The following is a 22,675-nucleotide window of genomic DNA, read 5'->3' as shown; positions in this document are numbered from 1 at the left end:
CTTACCTGCTTCAACCATCTGCATAAAAGGCAATTCCTGACGTAAGAGAACTTCCCTATGTTAACATGTGGCCAAAAGAGAAAGAGAGAGAGAGAAACAAGGGGGTGGTGGGGGGGGAACGCCTGTTTGGTCCGCCCTCCTGGGCTGTTGCTACCTTGCAGTTTCTGACATACAGATAGAAGGAGGTCTGGTGTGAAGTGCAGGAGGCAGCCTGAGAGCCAGTCCATTCTCGGGGAAACCACGAGTCCCCTGGCACAGGCAGCTCTCCCTACTTTCCGGAGGGATTTCTTTTGTGCGACTTGGAGAGGGGCTCATGAATGATTGCTGAACGTGTGCCTCGCTCAGGCAAGCCGCGCAGGGAGGGAGTGACCCAGCCGAGTGTGGGCAGAGCCGGCGAACACAGACCGCGCAGTGCTGGAATTGGCTCCACTCTTGCAGTTTTTGAAGTCAGCAAAACAGAAATCAAATTACTCTCCTGTTATGCCGGTTGAGGCTCAAGAAGAAGGGACTCTACACTGGCTTAATTACCGTGGGAGATGCAGCAAGTCCCAGAACAGCAAAGTATGTCTAACGTGTGGACCCTGAAGACAAATGTAAGTTCTCACGCTGCTGTCTTTTATTTCGGTGTTAATTTTCTTTCTGCCTTGAAATCACGCTTGGTCAAAATGTTATCATTTCAGTGAGAATTTCTGGTGTGAAAAGTTGTCTGCTAATCTTTGCTTAAGAGTTTTCTTTTCTTTTTTTTTCTTTTTTTTTTTTTTTAACTAAGCATAATGCAAATGGAAATTCCTGACAGCAGCTGTGGCCATTCAGCCTAGAGATGGAGAACTATAGCCCCAAGTACATCCAATTACTATGGGATTAACACAGGATGTATCTTTAATTGCCTTTCTTAATGTAGAATGCGTACCGCCCCTCTGTTTTGGATTGCATGCTGTTTTAATACTGCTGTGGCTAAACTAGTGGGATCAACAAAACCCACAAAATGAGACAGAGCTCAATGAGATTCCTGGTAATTACAAAACTTTTCTTTCCTGGCCAGGATCGCATTTTTCTCCCCGAATGCTCCAAACTCTGCAACCTCTGTTAAAAAGTTCATCCTGCTTTTCTGACCTTGCTTTGAAGGGAAAAAAATAAATAAATAAATGAAACCAAACAAGACTCCACTAACCCCGTGAAGGAAGGAGATACAAAAAGCCACTGCAGTTCAGCTCCCATTGTAATCATGAGAGAAAAAAGGCGACCCAAGGAGCCCAGCATGTACGCCGGCTTCAGTGTGACAGAGCGTGGGGACAGAAAGATGGATGGCGAGCTGAGGTTCTAACTTGGTAGTTTTTCTTTACTTCATCTGCTACAAATTCCGGCTTAGAAATGGATATTCTTTTTGAGGAAAATGCTTCATTGAGCCCAACAACAAACTCCTTAATGCAATCAAATGAGGACCCTAGGCTCTACATCAATGACTTTAACTCCGCAGAAGCTAACACTTCAGATGTATTTAACTGGACAGTGGACTCGGAAAATCGAACCAACCTTTCCTGTGAGGGCTGTCTCTCACCACCATGCTTCTCCTTACTTCATCTCCAGGAAAAAAACTGGTCTGCTTTGTTGACAGCTGTAGTGATTATTCTAACCATTGCTGGGAACATACTCGTCATCATGGCAGTGTCCCTAGAGAAAAAGCTGCAGAACGCCACCAACTATTTCCTGATGTCACTTGCCATAGCTGATATGCTGCTGGGTTTCCTTGTCATGCCCGTGTCCATGCTAACCATCCTGTATGGTGAGTGGCCTTAGCCTCCCAGCTGCACCCACACGGGTAATAGACAGTGTGTGCATGTTAGGAGCAGATGAGTGGAGGCTCAAGGGACAAACTAAACACAAGGGTTTATTTATAGACAGGGGTCTACCATGTTACGCTGGTTAAATCTTAAATTGGCTTTCACATATTAAGAGATCAGACAACCCATTATCCTTGGAGAGTTTGTGCTTTGAAACACATCCATTTTATGTAGTCACTTTAAATGCCCCCCATACAGTCATAAAGCAGTAATTTAGCTGTCATTCTGAATCCACTGGATTTTCGCTTCTATATATGCCCAAGTATCCCAGCCTTCAGGACAGAACAGTTTTAGCTTTGTCACACAGTTTTCAGCACTTCTAATGGAGTGGCAAACCTTCCCAATTACCTTGGAACGTGTGCAGGGAGAACTTTTGCGGTACAGTGGGTCTGATGTTAAAATATGCAGCTTCTACCTTAGAATAAATAAATTAACTCCTGTTTCAATTGTTCCCTACCTCCAGAGAAGCTAATTTAGAAGTATGCCTTTAAATTAGACCCTCAACTCTTTAAAAATACATATACATCAACTCCCCCTGTCTGGTTTGGAAGAGGGTAGAAAACAAATGGGAAGACATTAATCTTGCTTTCTTCAACAGTTTGAAAGAGTCAAACCTCTCAGCAAGTCAGCAAACACTGGTACGGCTTCAGCTGGAAGCAGAACGTGCTGTTCTTTTCAAATTATGAGTAATACAGTTGGATTTCTTTTTTGAAGAGTATTTAGACTGCTGACATAGGCACGTAGCAGTCACCTTATGGTCTTTGTAAGCGGAGATTTTCTGTCCAAGTCTTAAGGGCTAAAGTATATATATATTACCCCAGCGCAGAAGGGTATGGAGGAGGAAGGAGATGGGCAATGGAGAGCGGGCGCCGGTTTGCACGGGGTCCATACTGCTCTTTGCTAGGACAACCTCCATTTGACCACTCAAATGTCACACCAGGATGATTTCATCAAATTTGCCTGTCATTTCCCAGACATGCTGCAGAGGTTCTGGCTTCCTAAGGCCCGACCCCCGCCTCGAAGGCAAACTCCGGAAGTGGTGCATGGCTCCCAGAGGTCCCATTAGGGCACTAAAACCACTGCCAGAGGGCGGAGGTGACCCCAGTAGCAGATGGGGAGCAGGCACCCACCAGCTGGGTTAAAAAGCTAGGACCTGGCCGCCGCCTCCCGCTCGGGGTGCAACGGCGCCCCCTAGCGGCCGCTGCTCCGCATGCAGCCAATTCCAGCCAGAGTTTCAACTCTCACTGGGACTGGTCCTCTCTCACCCCTCAGGGTGAGGAAATGACCCTCCCTATCCCTGCTTAGGAAACCAGACTGTGGCCCGACCTCAGCTGTCTCCTTGCAGAGAGAACTCCCAAGGGCCAACATCAGTTCCGACCAGACAAAGTGTGGCTTCCCTCCAGGCACTGCAAAGGAAGAGGCTCTTGTTTTAGCTCGTTTTTTGGCAAGTAGAGTGAAAGTCATTAAGTTAGACTTGTATCCTGCACCCTTTACTTCCCCAAATATAGGTGGTGGCATTTTGGTGGAGTACACTTGCACATGCGAATCTGTTCAGCTTTGCGGGTCTGGACTACTGACGAGAAAAGGTGATCTTTAGGATTGCCTTTTCACTTGTACGCAGATGTAACATCATCGCTTACACAGTTATCAAAACTAATTTGGGTTTATATAACCACTGGATCCCCTGTAAAACAAGAACAGGACACTTAGAATATGCATTATGGGCCTCCCGCTGTGCTCTTCATATTGGGATCATCGTGACAGCTCTACAACACTCTGTTTGGGGCCCACCTCCTCCTAACCTCCTGAGAACCAGAACCTAGAGAAAAAGCTTCTCGGCTGATTCTCAAGTGCAGCCAGGGCTGACAGCCGCTGCTGCACGCAGCTGTTGCCCCAGTGTTATCCCGGGACCAGGAACACCACCTGGAAACTGGTTAGAAATGGCCGTTCTCCTCCCCCACTGCAGAGTCACAAAATCGACACCTCCAGGTGGGATCCAACAGTACCATTTCAAGACCCTACCTGGGAGGCCCTGAGGCTCACTGAGTTTGAGAACCACTGCCCTGAAACACTCATCAGGACAAGAACACAATGCTTTTCTGCATATCCCCCCCACACACACACACCCCAAATTTGAGTTGAACCCCTAAAGCATAATGTAATTATTTTTCATTTTTCCAAAAAATATTCTCAATCTGGACTTTTACATCATTTATTCATTCACACCAATAGCATTTATTGAGAGACCACTAAATGATATCACTGTGCAAGCCTGAGCCGTTAAAGTTATGGAGACTAAGAGGTGGGCCGAACCTCAGGGAACCCACAGTACGTCAAAGACGTGAACAAGGCGCTTTATTAGAGGAGCTCCAAAGCTATCGAGACTTCTAACTCCTTAAAAACAAAGAGAAAAAGGTAGATGCTGTTAGGGGACACAGAGCAAGAGAAACCCTGAAGACAACCCAAGGTTACCACAACACAGTGGCATAGAACTCCAGCCCCAAGAAATTTCTAAACCCTGAGTTCATCAGCTTGTAGGATCTGAACATTGTTCAGTACAATTGTTTTTGGGCTTTTAAAATACTGAAAATATCTTGTGTTGCCCTTTGCCACCACCTGTGCCTTCCCCACTCCACCCCACCCCCAGAATAGCAGCCCTTCTGGCAGGCTGGGTTCCCTGCACCGCACCGTGGGAGGCCCGAGATCCCTTATTGATGCTAACCTCTTGCATCCCAGGTTACCGGTGGCCTCTGCCTAGCAAGCTCTGTGCTGTCTGGATTTACCTGGATGTGCTCTTCTCCACGGCTTCCATCATGCACCTCTGTGCGATCTCACTAGACCGCTACGTTGCCATCCAGAACCCCATCCATCATAGCCGGTTCAACTCCAGAACCAAGGCCTTTCTGAAAATAATTGCTGTTTGGACCATATCAGTGGGTAAGTGGGTACAGGATTTCAGGGGCTCATCTGAAATAACCATCCATGCCTTCCATAAACACTTGTTCTGTTTTATTGTACGAAAAGCTGATAACACGGACTCCATGGGTGTTTTGTTATTGTCATCTCTAGATTGCAATGTCATATTTCTCAGATTTGCTTTAGGAAGAAAAAAGTATCAACATCACTGGCTGACAACCTAAGTTTGCCCAGTTAAGAACAGACACCTGCAGAGCCAGTTAGAAATAACTGTGCCATAGCCGCTTTCAAATGCTTTTGCTCCTCATCTCGCACTTTCAAATTCACTACTCTAACTCTTGAGCTCCCCTGGAGACCTCCACATTTGTCATCCCTGCCCTTGTCCATTTAAGATGGCAGATCCCCACACTGGAGAATACTCAGCTTCCAGAGGCTGGAGAAAGGTACCAGGGGCTGTAACTCGGAGGCAGAAGGTGAGAATAGAGGAAGGTGGCAGGACTAGCTCAAGGGCAAGGCACTTCTGCCCGCCCAATACCTCTGTAACCCCTCCTCTTGTTAGGTCACCACACACCCGAAGATTTCAACTCCCTTCAGTTGCTTTGATTACACATTCCCCTCTCACCAGTATTGATCTCCTGTTACAACCAACTCAACAGGCAGGAAAGCCCAGATAATGGGAGCCAAAGGGTCAGCTCACAGGTAGCTAAGTCAATGGCACCTGTCACCTCAACAGGCTTGGTTTGTAACCAAAAATTCCCTGGGATTTAAGGCAACAAAGCTTTTCAAGCAAGGACACTGCACCTGCTTGTGGCCACAGCGGTGTTTGCATCTGCTAACAGGAGGGAGGCTATGGGATTTGACGGCAGGCTTGACACCAAAAATTTCAGAGTCTTTGTGATAAAAATCCAAGTTAATAGCAAACGCAATAGGATATTTTGTGTTTTTCCATTCCTCCTGCTTGCCTGGCTGCTAAAGGGGTCCTCTGCAGAACAGGTAACTCCATTTTAGGGATGAGCAAATGGGGCTTCAACAAGTGAAATGACCCGCACCAGACCCCATAGCTAGGACACAGGACAATGCCTGTTTCCTGATGGAAATGCTAACAAATTACATTTGCAGGATTTTCAAATTTTGAAGGGTCTTATCTAGTTTCCATTCTAAAATTCCTAGTACAAGTTGAGGTGGATAGAAGAGCTCATTATGCTTATCTGATCAATCAGGGTACCGGTGCCTAGAGAGGCTTTGTGGCTTTCTGGTGCCAAGCCATGCTCTTCCTACTGCATGACCACCTTCTTTAGAAAACCGTTTTTGTGGGGGGAGGGGAAAGGAGCATGTGGTTTCTGGGCCCAGACTCCTTCTATCAGGAACAACAGAATGAAAGACCAGTGGTTCTCAATCCCAGCTACACCTAAGAACACATGTGGAGCACTGGGATTTAATTGGTCCATGGTGGGGTGACTAAGGAGTAACCAGGGTAAAGGACCACTGAAACACATGCGCTTAGCAAAGGTGGCCGATAATGCAAACAAAGCAAACCATGTTATCATCAGGTTTATTGGAGTGTTCCCCTCGTACACAGTCTCACTGGTGAGACAGAGGCTGGGAGCATCACCCATCTTCTACCTTCTGCCATACACGTGCAGCTCAATAGCACTTGTCCCAAGGAGCTGTTTCTGAGCAAAGACAACCAGCCCGCGGTATTTAAACGCCTTACAGAAAATAAACTGCAGAGAAGTTGCACAAGATGACATTGCTCCTATTCTGCTCTCGCTCCAGGAGACGGGCAGGCTGGATGGGTGTGGGGGTGCGAGGAGGGGTCATCACCAATGTGGCCATACTTACAACACAGCTACAATGTATGGAGCACTAAATGCACGAAGATGAGTAAGAGAAGTATTTGGAGACTTCCAATAAGGTGATGGAGGAAGTCAAATAAGGAAATAAAAAAGCTCTATATCACAAATCCGAGATAGAAGGCTGAGGAGATGGCAGTTGGGAAAGGGTTAAAAAAAAATTCTAACCAAGAGCCTGAAGGTGCTCAGCACAAACATCTGAATTCTCTGCTACTGTTTCCACTTGTTTTACATTTAGATACTTAGTCCAGATGGAATTTTGTGTATACAATCTAACAGATTTCTTCTACCAGTGAATATGGTCTTTTTAGCATCTATTGATATATCAGTACACTGAAGCTGAAAAAAGGGTATTTTGTTTTCTTGATAGATCTGAACTGCCCTTGCCTTCCTGCAATGCATTTATAAATGAAATTGGCTTTGGAGGACTTTGTTGGTTGGTTTATTATTCTTACGAGGTTTTTTTTTTTTTCTTTTTAGCTATATTAAATAAATTTGGGATATTACTGGTTTTTTTCTCTGTGGTCTTCAAATATTTAAATGGGAATGTTCTTTAAAAGGTTTTATAGAGCTTAGTTCTAAAGCTCTGTCATGCTGGAAACTTTCTAAATGTTCTCTTTAATTACAACTCTAAACTTTCTTCAGTAGTTATTTATATTTTCTACCTGGTCTTGGGTTACTAGCTACGTAGAAAGTTGAGATTATCCTTTTATATGGATTCTTGATTATTAAATGCAATTCTTCTTGCTTTAACATCTACTTCATCTGATATGAGTATAGCTCTGCCAGTTCCCTTTTGGTTATTTTCTGAATATATCCTATTCCATCTTATTACTGTCACTACTTCCTGATTTAATATTTAAAGTACATTGCCTACAAGCAGCACATAAAATTTTCTTTAATCCAGTCTATCTTTTCATTGGAATATTTAACCCATTTATAACTAATGCAGCCCAGATACATAGTATTTGGGTTTAAAATGACCATTACTTTTTTTCTTTTGTCCCATTTATTTTATATTCTAGTTTCTATCCTTGCCTTCTTATGGCCTGATCAAGAATTCATTGTTCCCCATTATAAGCTTGTTATCCATTCTTTTAAATCCTTATGATTTATTTTTTTAACCTAATAGAGCCTAACAAATTATTTTACCATTTCTTAGATAATGGAAAACCTCTGGAATATTTTAACTCCATTTATCCCTATCTTTCATGTTCTCTTTTCCTATTGTCTAATTTTACGTACCCTATTAAAAAACATAGGACATAAGTGTTCTACTATTTCCCACATATTGACCATTTCTGTTGCCATTCATTGCTTCTGTCATTTCCATGATTCTGCCCGTCTTTTCCATGATTCATAGTCCTTACTTCTGAATTTTAGAATGACCATGTAGTTTTCTTTCAGCTCGTTATTCCAAACATCTTTATTTAGCCTTCCTTTTAGGCATATTTTTTGCTCAATATACAACTCAAGGTTTCTGGTTTTCCAGTAATTTAGAAAGGGCATTCCAAAGTTCTAGCTTATATAATTTTGTTTGATAGTGAGAACTCAGCTGTCAGACTTAGTGTCCCTTAGAAACCACCAGCCCTTGCCACCCCTTGCTACTTTAGTAGGATTCTTTGTATTTTAGAAATTTAACTATGATGTGCCCAGATAGGTCTTTTAGTTTTGGGTTTGTCCTGCATGGTGTTTATATTCATTCTTTAATTTTTTGCTCAGTGCTTTTGCTAATTTAGCAACATTTTGGCCATTATCTTTTCAAGAATTGCTTCTGCTACAACTTTTCTCCCCAGCACATTTCTTAGACTCGTTTCCCAGATAATAGAAATTTTACCCATGGTTACAACTCAAATAACTTTTCTACATTTTTACATCTTTAAGTCTTTAGTCCATGTAGTTTTACTCCCTTCTCTGGATTATTAAACCTCTCACCAGCTATTTCAGATTTGCTGCTCAACAAATGTATTATAGCCTTAATAGATCACTGTATTTCTAGTTTTAAAATTCCCATTTTATTGTATTTAGTTCTGAAATAATTCTCCATGGTTTCATCGGTTTTCTCAAATGTTAATCACAGATGTCCGGACAGCTGATTACCTGGGATATTCTGTTTTCTGGGGCCTTTTCCCCTTTGGCTGTTAGTATACCTGGTAATTTTTCTTTAATTGAATACCGGACACTGTGTTGAGGGAAAAAAAAAAAAAAAAAAAAAGGAAATAAAATGTTAGTATTCTTGTTCAGAGAGGCATTCTTCAGTTTTATCAGGCAGTTGTCGTAAATCTCTTTAATCCAACTAGGGACTGAGCTTATTTTAGGCTCGCTTTTCATAAGCACTGTTTTTCAGTTTATCCTTACACCTAAGGTATATGCCTTCCTTTTTCCAAATGAAAGCCTGAGGTGTTCTCCATCTCGAAGAACTCTGAAATCCTATCCCCTGATCCTATCCCCTCAGCACAGATTATTCGCTACTCCACCTCTCAGTCCATCCCTCAAATGGACTGGTAAGTGACTAACTGGGAAAAGGGCTCACATGAATACCTTCCTTCTCTTCACTTAACTCCAGAAGCTTAATTCTTGAAATCCTGGCTACCTTGGGTAGCCCGAGCCCAATTCTTTATCCCCCTAACCCCTGAGATATGGTTTTGGGCCTTGAGTTCTGCCTTATATGAAACTAGCATTGCCATGCCTCTTCCTCATTTGAAATTCTCCATTTCATCTTTTCTCATCTCTTCATTTCTGTCATGTCTTTGTTCCTTTGATATTTTCACATTTTTAAAACACAATCTTCCTATCTCTGTCTTTTGATAAAGAAATTCATCCTGTCTGTATTACTATCACAACTGGCAAAAATCAATTTTATTCTTCCCGTCTTCTATTTCATATATTTCCTGTATAACAGTTCATTTACCTTATTTCATGCATTTACTGACTTATACAAGGTCATTCTTTCCTTCACCCCATCCCAATCACTTTGAATTACTTGACTTTTCCATTCTTTTTATTTTTGAAGTCCATCCCAATAATTGCACTGATATATCTATTAGAAGATCATAAGTAATCCAACTAGGTTGTATTCTTTCCTCACTCACCCTGAGTCCCAATTTAGACTTCTCCATAATTTCAAAATAGTAGAGCAATAGCTTTTTAAGCAAGCCAAAGAAAGACACAAACTACAAAGATATAGACATGGCTTACTACAGGAGAAAAAGTTCTATGGGTAAAAATCAATAAAAGCGAAGTCAAAAGAAAGTATCAGTGCATATGAACAGACTGAGGGTTGATATTCCTAACATACAAAGAGTACCTACAGGTCAAACAAAAAGACAACCCAATAGGGAAAAAATATATAAACATGAACAGAAACATGAAATGGACAATAAATGCTGAAAAGAGGACAACTAGTGGACAGGAAAATGCTTAATTTCTTTAACGGTCATGGAAGTGTAATTTAAAACAATGCATTATCATTGTTCATCTGATTGGCAAATTAAAATAAGTAGAAACACCCTGAGTGATGCCCTATGTAGGCTCATACCTTATTTGTGTGAATATGAATTGTTCTTGGACAGTGTAGCCAAAGTTATTAAAATCTGACCTGCCAATCCCACTTCAGGCCATCTGTCCTACAGAAAAATAGAAGTAGATCTAAAGATCTTTAATTCAGAAGTCTTGGAAAATAGCAGAAAAGAAGACTGGATTGTGGTTCACTGTATTGTTTTTATCCTAATTACAGAACATTTTCTAGCTCTTAAGAATATTCAGGTGGGGTTATTGGATAGTCAAATGGAAAAATGTCCAGGACTGTAAGTGCAAAAAGCAAGATTTCAGGGTGGTATGGATGGTCTGAGCCCATTCCAGTAAAATAGGAATAATTTAGGTGAATCTATTAGCAGGAAGAATCTGAGGACTTCAAATTTGTCAAGTAAGGGAAATTAGAAAAAAAAACAACAGATTGTTGTTTTCCCCTGTAGCTTTCTGTATAGTTTTGTCACAGATATTGCAAATGTTTCATTCTTGATCATCATAACATCTGTGGCGTGGGAGAGAAGGCTTCATGGAGAAGGTGGATGACCTTCTAAGTTTGCTTGGATCTAACAAACGGCAACCTTGGGAACCACAACCCAGATGACTCAAGTTTTCCTGCACTTAGTATTTCTGAGATTTGCCGCCGTGTCCCCCTGCTCCCTGCTACCAGCTTGGTCATTTTACTGTTGCCAAGGCTTTCATCCAATTCGGAGGAAAATGAACGTAATTACAAATCAATTGCACTTTCTATTTGTGAACTCTGAGGAAAGAACTGATGACAGAAAAGATTGACGCATTAGATTAAGAAAGATTCTAGGATTTTCCGGATTTCATCAGCCCTTCATAAACCAAATTCCCATGATCAGAGGTAACTGATTTAACCATGATATAAAAAAAGTGAGCAAACGCTTTCCTCACAACGATAGACTTGCTAACATCACGTAGGAAAAGAAAATATTTAATTCTCTATCTGTAGCAGGTAAAGGTACAGGTTAGATAGAAAAAGTGAAAAGGACTATCTTTCACATCATCATAGGACAAGCAAAAACCCCAATTAGAATTTTTTCTTTTATTTCAGAAACATACTTGCACCCCATGGAGTCATTTTGAAGTATCCCAAGTCCAAATAGAATTTTTTCACTCCCCCCTCAAGGATATCCATGACTACTATTCTCTACATTAAGACTACTTTTGTAATAGGATAAAGATAAGCCGTGTCACATTTATTCAGAACCTGTGTCTTCACAAACGGACACCTTTGCATAAATCCTCAATTGAATGCGGTCACCAGGTCCCCAGGTCACAACACTTGCCTTTAAGCAGTCAATAATTTCCTGTCGTAGGCAGATTTATAAAGAAATTTTGAGGGATAGTGAAAATAATCTCAGTGTAGCTTTCATTTTTTAAAGAGGATTTTGAGCATCTTTGGTCTATGAACAACTTTCCATTTTGTTTAGTTGGTTGGCCACAGATCTTGGTTATAAGCCACAAGTCTGGAGTCAGACTATCTGGCTCTGTCACGCCTAAGCTGTGTGACATATAGCAAGTTACTAACCTCTCTGTACCTTAGGTTCCCAATGAATAAATTTTAGTAATAGTACCTATATCATGAGGTTTAGTGAAGGAGTAAATATAGGGTTTGTGTCATAAGTGTTACAACATGTAAACTTCTCTGTAAGGTTCTTGGTTTCTTCCTAACAAATTAGCAGGATTAGTTTTTTTTTTTTCGTGTTTTTTATAATTTTTTTACTTTTTATAAACATAAAATGTATTACTAGCCCCAGAGGTACAGGTCTGTGAATTTCCAGGTTTACACACTTCACAGCACTCACCATAGCACATACCTTCCCCAATGTCCATAACCCCACCACCCTCTCCCTAGCCCCCTCCCCCTGGCAACCCTCAGTTTGTTTTGTGAGATTAAGTCTCTAATGGTTTGTCTCCCTCCTGATCCCATCTTGGTTCATTTATTCTTTTCCTACCCCCCAAACCCCCAACATTGCATCTCCACTTCTTCATATCAGGGAGATCATATGACAGTTGTCTTTCTCCAATTGACTTATTTTGCTAAGCATAATACCCTTTAGTTCCATCCACGTTGTCGCAAATGGCAAGATTTCATTTCTTTTGATGGCTGCATAGTATTCCATTGTATATATATACCACCTCTTTATCCATTCGTCTGTTGATGGACACCTAGGTTCTTTCCATAGTTCGGCTATTGTGGACATTGCTGCTATAAACATTCAGGTGCACGTGCCCCTTTGGATCACTACGTTTGTATCTTTAGGGTAAATACCCAGTAGTGCAATTGCTGGGTCATAGGGTAGCTCTATTTTCAACTTTTTGAGGAACCTCCATGCTGTTTTCCAGAGTGGTTGCACCAGCTTTCATTCCCACCAACAGTGTAGGAGGGTTCCCCTTTCTCTGCATCCTCACCAGCATCTGTCATTTCCTAGCAGGATTAGCTTTTTGTCTGCTTTCACAATTTATCTAGGTATTCCCAATGTGTTACTGGTCGGGTTTTTCCAAATGAATTTTTGTGTTTTTTTAAAGATTTTATTTATTTATTTGACAGACAGAGATCACAAGTAGGCAGAGAGGCAGGCAGAGAGAGAGAGAAAGGAGGAAGCAGGCTCCCCGCAGGGCAGAGAGCCAGATGCGGTACTCGATCCCAGGACCCTGAGATCATGACCTGAGCCAAAGGCAGAGGCTTAACCCACTGAGCCACCCAGGTGCCTAAATTTTTATTTTTATATGATTTTTTATGTATGTTCTTTTCTTTAGGTCTTCTGAATTTTCAATCATTACTGAGATTGCCTTTCCCATTACAAAGTTAAAAAATCTTCCATTACTTTTATAGTTTTATATTAAGTCTTTGAACCATTTAGAATTTAACCTGTGATTTTAGTTTTTCTACACAGCTTCATGTACCCTTTATTTGACCACAATCTGATAATCTACTTTATCATAACCCAAGTTCCCATATATATTTGGATTTAATTCTGGACTTGTTCTGTTGATTTGTTTACTTTTACCCAGAGTATACTTTCAGTTGAGAATGTATAATGGCATTTATTACCTTAGATCAACTCCCTCATTCTTAGACTTTTCATGACTATTTTCACATGCTTTGAGTTTTAAAAATCAGCTTCTATCTAGTTCTGCAGGGTGGGGGAAGGGGAATGGTTTTATTGAAATCCCATGTAGTTTTATAAATCAACTTTCTAGGTCTTTTGGGGGGCATGCCTGTGTACTTTTTTGGTCTTTTCTATTTTTGTGTCTTTGTGAACAGGCTCCTTCTTTGTAGAACAAAGTAAATGTATATAAACAAATATAACTACCTAAAATTTTAGCATTTAGCATTTTAAAAATCACATACAATCTAGGTCCAAAAAGAATAATAGTGAACTATGCTTAATTAAAAATACAAAGTGAATCAGCTGTTCTGTTGGCCTTCATGCTTGGAAGTGATGGGATTACCAACTCTACTGGCTGAGACAAAGTATCTTAGGACTCCTGGGATTCTCTCTTCTGGGACCTGACAGGTTTATGCCCAACTTGCTTATTGCTAGGAGTCAGCCAGCCTAGAAGTGGAATCCAGAGACTCATCAAGCAACCAGGACAGGAGGTGAATGGGTTACCTAAGCACTTTTCCACAACTGGGAGATCACAGTGTAGGCTAGCTCCTACCAGGACACATAGGCAAACTTGAGAAATTCACTTAACTCTCCCTTTCCCTTGGTTTCTTGGCTCATTTTCTCTCCTGGGTGAAGCAAAGTGGTTTTTCGTTTTGCTTCCCCCATATGGCACTGTCCTATCCAGACGGCTAGGAAAGAGCTCTGGGTACCACCTCAATCCGCGGGTGAGTGGGCCAGTGTCTGGGAGCAGGGATGCTCACAGCCACATGGAGACTGCAGTCCTTCCCAGGAGTATCACGGCACCAGATAGCTAAGGGACCAGCCATACTGTCACAGCCCTGAAACAAAGGCTCTGCTGAGCCACTACCCCCTCAGCCAATCTTCTCATTTCTTAGAGGGCCATGGTCCTTTCCCCTTCAGCCCACAGGTGCAGAATTTAGGGACCTGCTAAGCAGCACTAAGACCCCGCTGAGCAGCACTTCCTACTTAGAAATCTCACAGGGAGGCTATGCTCTTGGAGGACACATCCTTGGCTGTCCTTCAGCACTCTTGCCCATGGGTATGAGGCCATTTAATGGCCCATGTCGTTCAAAACCTGCCAGAATGACAGCTGACTTCTTTCTGCATCACAGACTCAGCCATAGCTATGGGACAATATGCTCAATAAAACAGCACTTAGCATAAACTCTCCAGGGCAATTGGAAACTGGTGAGAAAAATTAAGAAGTGATTTGGTGTTAAAGAAGCACTTTATGCCTTGTCAGTCTGTTACTTTGGCTTGCCTCATGGACTGTTCTGCTTTTTTGATCATTCTCTCAAGGAAAATGTGGAAGGAAAGGAGGAACAGTGTTGAGACTTTTATTACTTCTGGACATTGAGAGCAGAGGACTAGCATCCATATACCACCCCTTCTTGCCCACAGGCTCTGTTGGGTACTTCCAGGTTAGGGAGCCTTCCACCTTCTCCACATCTACCCATCGCTTCTGGGCTGGAGGGTAGGAACCCTCAAGTCAGAGGGTAAGGTAGATCATCCGAGAGGTTATCACCAGCACCTTTCATATCCTAGTACCTGTTCCTTCCTTGGCCTAACCAAACCCTAACCCTGGGTCATTTAGACCACCATCCCTTATGGTTACTGCACCTATGTAACCCACAGCTGCTAGAGAAAGTCTCACACTGAATCACATGGTGCCACATATCTCTGGTTTCCAACTTTGCCTAGATGCCCATTGTGGTCAGTCCTTTGGGCCATCTCTAGTGGATCTTTCAACATTTTCCCCATTTAGGTTTTCTTAACCTCAGTCCTTCATTCCCCAACCAGAAGGCCTCATCCCATTCTCCTCTGTGAGAAGGCTATTAAAGCTAATTCCCCTTATCCCTACTTTTACTTTGCAATTTGGGTTTCAATTCCCAGTTTCCAGACACGTATTCCAGGACCATCCATGTTCTTCTGTGCTTTGGCTCTACTTCCTGTCCTTCCCCAACAGGTCTTCAACTCCTCCCCATCCAACTCTGATTTACATTAACTACCCCTAATGATTCTACCCTTGCTTGCTACATTTTGTCACATTGTTCACACCTCAAACACCATCCAACTTTGGCTGCCCTTCTTAACTGCTCAAGGTCTCCAAAGCCTTTCTGTTTCCCAGTCATGTCTAAGAGACACTAATAACATCCTCAAGTAATACATGAATACTTTCCCAATGTGAGGATCTAACAGCTCAGACTACAGAGAATGCAAACTCACCCTTCATCCCTCCTGCCTTTCCAGACCAGCACCCACAGTCTGGGCTAACCTTGATCCTCACCATTACCAGTCAGTGCAGAGCATAAGCTGGAAGGGAACAAGTGAATCGTACCAAGCAAAGCTCCCTCAGATTTCAGCCCTTTGAGAACATCTCAGTCCCTTTTCACTTGGATAATCTTTGACTCTGTTTGCACTTCAAACCTTTGCTGCAGTTTCTCTTGTTTTGGCCCTTTCTTCAAGTTGTTTTTACTAAACCATCTGCTGTCCTCCATTTGTGAATTACTAGTAAGAGCATTCTTTTCATGGGTTGTTCTAGTTGATTGTGATCAATGGACTTTATTCTGTTTTATCAGTGAAAGGAATTTCCAAGATCCTATACATATGTGCCTGGACATGGGCCTGATTCAAAAATATTTCTCATTCCTTACCTACTATCCTTTTATATATTTAATTCTATGGATTGATTGCTTTCAATACTATCTTTTTTCTTTTCCTTTATTAACTCCCAAATGAACCACTGAAGGTTTGTAAGAGGAACCATACTTACAGGCTACACTCAAATGGTTAAGACATGACCAATTCCCACCACATTTAAGGAAACCACCTAGTTTACATATTTGATATAGCAACTTCGGAAACCAGCCAGGATATAGAAAACCACAGTCTGTTTATTCAGGGATGCTTTCTATTTCTGATACAGCAATTAACCCATCTGGGTTTTTTGTTTGTTTTTTAAAGGTTTTTGCTCATTAAAATTTCATTTTATCCAATGAAAGATACTCAAGCCTGTCTGAAACAAAGTTGATCCTCATTTGTTGTCTTGTTTGGCCTGCTGGTTTTGTGTCTTTGTTTTAGGCACTGGCTACTGAATCCCTAGTAAATGGACCAAAAACCATGTATCTGCGGTTCCTCTAATCCAGGGAAAGGAGAGGTTCCTCTTCTTTTGCCCAGCACCTTCCTGTGCTATCCTGCCGGCATTCTATTATGGCTCCAACCACTCTATTCCAGCATCACCATTCTTAGATGCTAATTCACCAACCCAGCCCTATCATTCTGGTTTAACACACATGCTCCCTACATATACTTGAAGACGTTATTTCTTTTGATTTGTCTCCTAAAACCATTTACCAAGGAATCAGACACATAAGAGACCAAGCAGGAGTGTATTTAGCCATACATAGGAAATCAATTATGCTATCTGCTATGTTATCAAGTAAATAATGAGAAATAAATAAATAAATAAAATTTAAAAAATAAATAAAATAAAATAAATAAATGAGAAAGGGATGGCGGAGACCTAGAAAGAAGGGATACAGAAATAAAAGGAGGGAGAGAAGTAGGGTTTCCTGATGGGTCCTTGTAGCTTTTCCCCTGCAGTAAGGCATCTTTAATAGGTCTACCTAGGCCAGCTGTTTTATGTACAGGACCTCACTTGGCCAAGTACAGCAAATAAAGGTTTGCATACACATCTCTAGGGTAGCTTTTTCAGTTCAGATTTAATGTCAGTTTCCATAGTAACAGGTTTGGAAAGGCTGATTCACAGAAGCTAAGAATGAGAGACATTCTATGAGAACTTCTCTAACTTCAGGCAAAAACTAAAAGTCACACTTTTGTCTTTTCAGTAACTTGGTGCTTTAAACTCAGCAGGAGAGAGCCTTATTAAGTCGAGCAAGAAATATTTTCATTAATGAGGTTTCTTTTTTAACTGTTTATATTTCTCGTAAAATTGAAATCTATTATAGAACAGTGTTAATAGGGAATGTTCCTCAGGGGGATGGAAAACTTCCAGATTCTGGTTATGGTCTTCAGAACTGCCCCTGCCCAGCCCTTTCCTCAATGAAAGGTCTTAGCTGCCACTTGTTCACCTGCCTATTTTGAGGTATTTTATCATTTAGCCAGACGTCAAGAGCGTTAAAGAAAACTAAAAAACTTGAACAGTAAGACTGAACTGTAAAAGTATTTCTCTAAGCATCCCTAGTGACCATTCCTAGACCAGTTTCTGAAACAACATCAAACAGACCAAAGTGATAACCGGTAACTGGAGACCATTTATTTCACCCTTGGATGAGAACTTCCTTTGTGTCTGTGAAGGAGGACTTTTCTGTAAGAAAACAATGGAAGCACATTAAAGTTACTATAAAATGCATATGCTTAGAGCCCATTCCCAGATAATCTGGTTCAATAGAAATGGAAAAACTCAGGAATTGGTATACCTCAAGAAGCACTGCCTGAATTATCAGTTTAGAATTTGAATTTTTTTTTATGTATATTCTCCTGGACCATATTTCATATTCAAGACTTCAGATTTGTACATTGCATGTACACATATTTTTAAAGGAAGCATGTAAGCATTTCCACTAGAAGTACACAGCTGTTCAACACAGCTGTTCAACCAGCAAGCAGAAGTACACAGTATGTTCTACATGCAGAATACACCAGACTTTTAACTTCTTAAGGGTAGGGACGAGTCATGTCTTACTTGTCTGTGTAAGTAACACCTCTTTGCCCCAGTACAGTAGGCATTCCATCAATGTTTGCAAAACTGACCAGTAATGAGTCAATCCTGATTTCTTCAGTTTTCATTTCAAATTGGTCAAGGTAATAAGGTACCTTCTCACATAAAGGAATATCATGATATTTGAAAGTTACTGCTGCCCATCAATAACTCTACCAGAATTAAAAGAGGAAAAATACAACTAAGATGACCCAACTAATTTCCCTGGAGCTCTTTTGAAATAGTTTAGAAAGTCTTGGGTCTCACATGGCATTTGTCTAGAATTAAATTACATTTTGATAATCCTTTTCAGCTCTATAATTCCATTTTCTACTCTTGGGTCTCAATACCTAAAATTGTTAGCAAGCCTCTGAACAAAGATACTTTTGTTTTAGCAGCAAAGAATTTTATTTCTAGGTCTCCATTCGACCTTCAAAATCATACTCAGAACAAGTTGGGTGTCAAAATGTGGAGAAAGGCACTGAAAGCTCTCACTGGTCTAACCAAAGTACAGTGTTATCTGCAACTCCTATCTGTTTGCCTACCTGGAAACTTTATGAACTCTCCATAATTATTTTGAAGTAGGGATGGTTCTTGGGTGAATAAACTAATTCACAGACCCTATGGAAAAAGTAGCACTAAATAGCGTATCTTCAGAATGATTTGCTTTTTTTTTCCCGTGGTGGTTGAAGGCAGGAAAAACAATGGCTTATTTAGCAACTCAGAGGCTCAGCAGCCTGAAACAGGATAGAAATAGAAATAGAACAGGTGAGAACCAATGAGTCAAAAGGTTTTTGTTTGTTTGTTTTTAACCCAGCCCCAGTTGCAACTAGAATTGAATAGACAGAAATCATAAAAAAAGGTAGGGTCTTGTGATTGATTTCCCTTTGTTTTTCAGGTCAAAAATGGACCTGTTTAGTTTATAGACTTTTAACAGATCTTTCACAAGGATAAAATAAGAAATCTGAATCGAATCATTTTCATAGTTCTTTAGGAAGCTTTTTCCACATTACTACATTCTAGAAGCTTTGGAAGTCCAATTCCTCAAGGTTGAAATAATTCTCGTAATATAAAGGACTAAAAGTTCAAAGAGAGATAAGAAGAGATGATGGGTTTGGTTAATTTAGTAGCAATAAACTAAACATTTTAAAGTGGTTTTGCAGCACCAAGTCCCTCTGTCCATGATACATTGCCATTCAGAGTTCAGTATCAGGTAATAAGCTGCTCTGGCAAGAGGAACAGTGTATTGAGACCCAGGCAACCTGGACCATCAGCTTTTATGGGCATATGGGCTGTGTCCATTTCTGCACTTGTATGGTGAGAAGTTTGGATTACTGAATTCCTGAGCTCATGGTCAACTCTACAGTCCTGTAGTCTGTAGACTGAACCCTTAAGTCTTGGTATTGAGAATATTTAGGGGGAGCCCAGGCAAAACTTAATTGGAATTTAATATCTCCAAACTACTGACTTAGCTATACTTCATGTTAGACCAATTTAGATAAAATTCATCAGATTAAAACTGAGAACTGATGGAGCTCCACGATAAAATGTAGCTCAAAACTCCAATAGGTAATTAATAGGTCACTATTAATAGAGCCCCAAGGTATTGAGCCAGACAAGATCTTTCCTTTAAAGAACAGTCTAAATCATTAGCAATTTTAATCCTAGAACTATTTTCATTTGTCTCCCAGTAGAATGCATTTTTAGCAAAGAGCCTATACATGGTTCTATATCATGATACTTTTATGACTTGTAATACATTGTTTTTTCCATTACAGGCTCTATTATTACGATTCTAATGACTGTAATCTATTCCTTCACATTGGTAAAGCATAATCTGTTAGCCATTCTCCCAATTCTGTTTCTAGTTTTGACCAGAAGTAGTATACTCAAAAAACACTCACTTGACATTTAATAGCATTTGTTTTATTCTGTCCTTACAGTTGGTTGTATTTTAGTTTAGTCCTTTCGGTTTCACTTGTCTTGAATTTCCTCAAGTCTATTTACTTCAGTCCAAATGATTCCTTCACTTTTCTCCTGTTTAAGGAAGCTGACCATTTTAGAAGTTGCTTTTCTTTTTAAGAAGTCACAAATGAAGGCATTACTTAAAAAAAAAAAAAAAAAAAAGTTGTGGCAAAACAACCAGCGTGTCATTTCACTACTAAGCATATAGTTCAGTGGTATTACATTCAGAATCTTGTACAACCACAATCATTATTTCCAAACTTCCCAACCCAAGCAGAAACCACGTTAAGCAATTCTTCTCCATTCCCTCCTACTGCAGCCCTTGGTAACTGCTAATCTAATTTATCTCTATGAACTGGTCTCTTACATTTCATAGAAGTAGAATTATATTTTTCCATTTGAGTCTAGCTTACCTAAGTTTTCAAGGTTTATTACACTACCTAGAAAACTCTATTCCTTCTCATAGTTCAATAGTCCATTGTAAGTACATTTTGTTTATTGGTTTGTCTGATGGTGGACATGAGTTATTTCCACCTTTTGGCTATTGTGAATAGTGCTGTACTGAATGTTGGCATGAGGACCTGTTGTAGTCCCATTCTTAATTCTTTTGTTTACTGAGCAGTAGGTCATATTCTAGATTTACCTTTCCAAGAAACTGATAGATCGGCTTTCACAGTACCTATACCATTTTACATTTCCATCAGCTATGTAGAAGGGCTCCAGTTTCTCCACATCATCAGCAAAAGCTATCTTGCTTTTTATTGTAGACATACTAGTAGTGTGAAGTGATATTTCACTGTGGCTTTGATTTGTATTTTCCTAATGACTGATGTTGTTTTCTTAAGTTTTTTTGGCTTTGTGTATCTTTGATGAAATTTCTCCAAGTCCTCCATCCACTTTTTAACTGGTATGTTTATCCTCTCATTTAGGATTTTTTTACATGTTCTGGATATAAGCCTTTCAGAGAATATTTGCAGACATTTTTCTCCCTCATAGTTTGTCATTTTCTTGATCATCAAAATTAAACTTGTACACAGAAGGACATTAAATCCAATTTCATTTTTCTTCTGTCACCTGTACTTTTGGTTCCCTATTTCAATCACTTTTTATTCCTTTAATCTAGCTTGCTTTCTTACTCCATCTTCCCTAAGGTTTCTTTATTACTCCAAGTTATACTATTGTTAGATAATAATTCAGTGAGTTATCAAGGATTAAAAGGATTTACAACAAACTGTTTTCCTGTTATTTGAAGTATTGAAATTCGGTGTGGCAATGTTAATAGCAGTGAATAACTTTTCCATTTTTAGAAATGGCACATATCAGTAGCCGGTAAATGTCGATATAGTTTATAAAGCACTTTTGGATGCTTCAAGGATGAAGAGTCACCCTAGACTTCTTTGGTAAGTGCCTGAAGATAGATAATGAAAATGTGGTATAGAGGGTGAAATAGGAACTCAGTCAAATACGGGTAATTTAAAATATGCTACACCTGTGAGTACACTCTCAAAAGAACTAGGTAGGATAATCACATATTTGATGGTGCTAATTCCTTCATTTAAGATGTAGAAGAATCCAACAGTATTTTAGGGAGGTGTTGGTCTAATTCCTTCAGTTGGAGTCTGCTTTTGATTATATGGTGGATTCTTACCAATACAGGTTCTTCTGAATAGTTACTTGTTCTGGGCCATGCATTCACCTTCAAAGACCTCGTACAAATGTTAAATCTCAATACCAAGCTGTCAGAGCTTTGCCTTCTATTTCATTTACAGATCACATTTCCAGCCGCACAGCAGCCTTCCGCAATTCCATTCAGCTTGACTCTCTGACCCAGCTCTGGCAGCTTTGCACATCCAAGGATGTGGAGCTTTCTGATTATGCAAATGTTATGTGCTTCCTGAAGTCTGACTTCTCTAGGGAAAAGACATCCCCATAGTTTTAGAGAGACAGAAAGAAAATGTTTGAAAATGGGAACAATTTCCTCTGATCATCTCTTCAATCATGATTTGTATTATCTAGCTTTCCAACTACTAAAGGAAACCAGCTCCTGAAGAACTGATCATCTCTTTGCAGTAGACTCAATTAATCTAAGACAAAGGAACCTGAGCTTAAACCCAAATCCTTCATGAAGAGCAGCAAGCAACCAGCCCCTTGTTCCAGATGGAGAGGTTATCTGTTATCCAAGGCTGCTCACTATTCAAACATTCTCAAAAAGATATTCTTGAGGAGCAGCAACTCCTTGAATTCTGTGGAGAATCATCTCCTCGGTTTTATTTTTTCCCCTTTTAAAATCTTTAAAAAAGATTTTATTTATTTGACAGAGAGAGACACAGCAAGAGAGGGAACACAAGCAGGGGAGTGGGAGAGGGAGAAGCAAGCTTCCCACTGAGCAGGGAGCCCAATGTGGGGATCGATTCCAGGACTCTGGGATCACAACCTGAGCCACTCAGGTGCCCCCCCCTTTTAAAATTTTAATTCCAGAGTAGTAGCATACAGTGTCATACTGTCTCCTCAGTTTTATACTATGTTGCACACACATGTAGCGGGCTGTCACAGTGCTGATATAAAATGACAAGGGGTAAATGGTGAAACAAAAGATTAAGTGAAAAATGACCAAATATCAGTCTCATGGAAGGGGAGAAGATAATGGGGTTGCCTTCACTTTCTAGGATGAAGTCCAGTTGGTACCAACTT

The 22,675-nt window shown here is 40.5% G+C and overlaps 1 protein-coding gene across 1 annotated transcript in view; it reads left to right on the top strand.

Annotated features, from left to right (window-relative positions):
* Positions 1-210: 210 nt before the first annotated feature.
* Positions 211-22,675, top strand: part of HTR2A (5-hydroxytryptamine receptor 2A) — a 59,175-nt gene continuing 36,710 nt past the window's right edge. The window contains exons 1-3 of the mRNA XM_032874024.1: positions 211-593; positions 1,043-1,783; positions 4,578-4,778. Coding sequence (XP_032729915.1) covers positions 1,372-1,783; positions 4,578-4,778 — 613 coding nt within the window. The 5' untranslated portion in view covers positions 211-593; positions 1,043-1,371. The remainder of the gene's footprint in view (positions 594-1,042; positions 1,784-4,577; positions 4,779-22,675) is intronic.

This window comes from Lontra canadensis, unplaced genomic scaffold (genome assembly GCF_010015895.1).
Source record: "Lontra canadensis isolate GAN:19392208 unplaced genomic scaffold, GSC_riverotter_1.0 scaffold51, whole genome shotgun sequence".
Taxonomy (NCBI): domain Eukaryota; kingdom Metazoa; phylum Chordata; class Mammalia; order Carnivora; family Mustelidae; genus Lontra; species Lontra canadensis.
The sequence above is the reverse complement of the archived record's forward strand: the minus strand, read 5'-3'. Positions and strand labels throughout refer to the sequence as shown.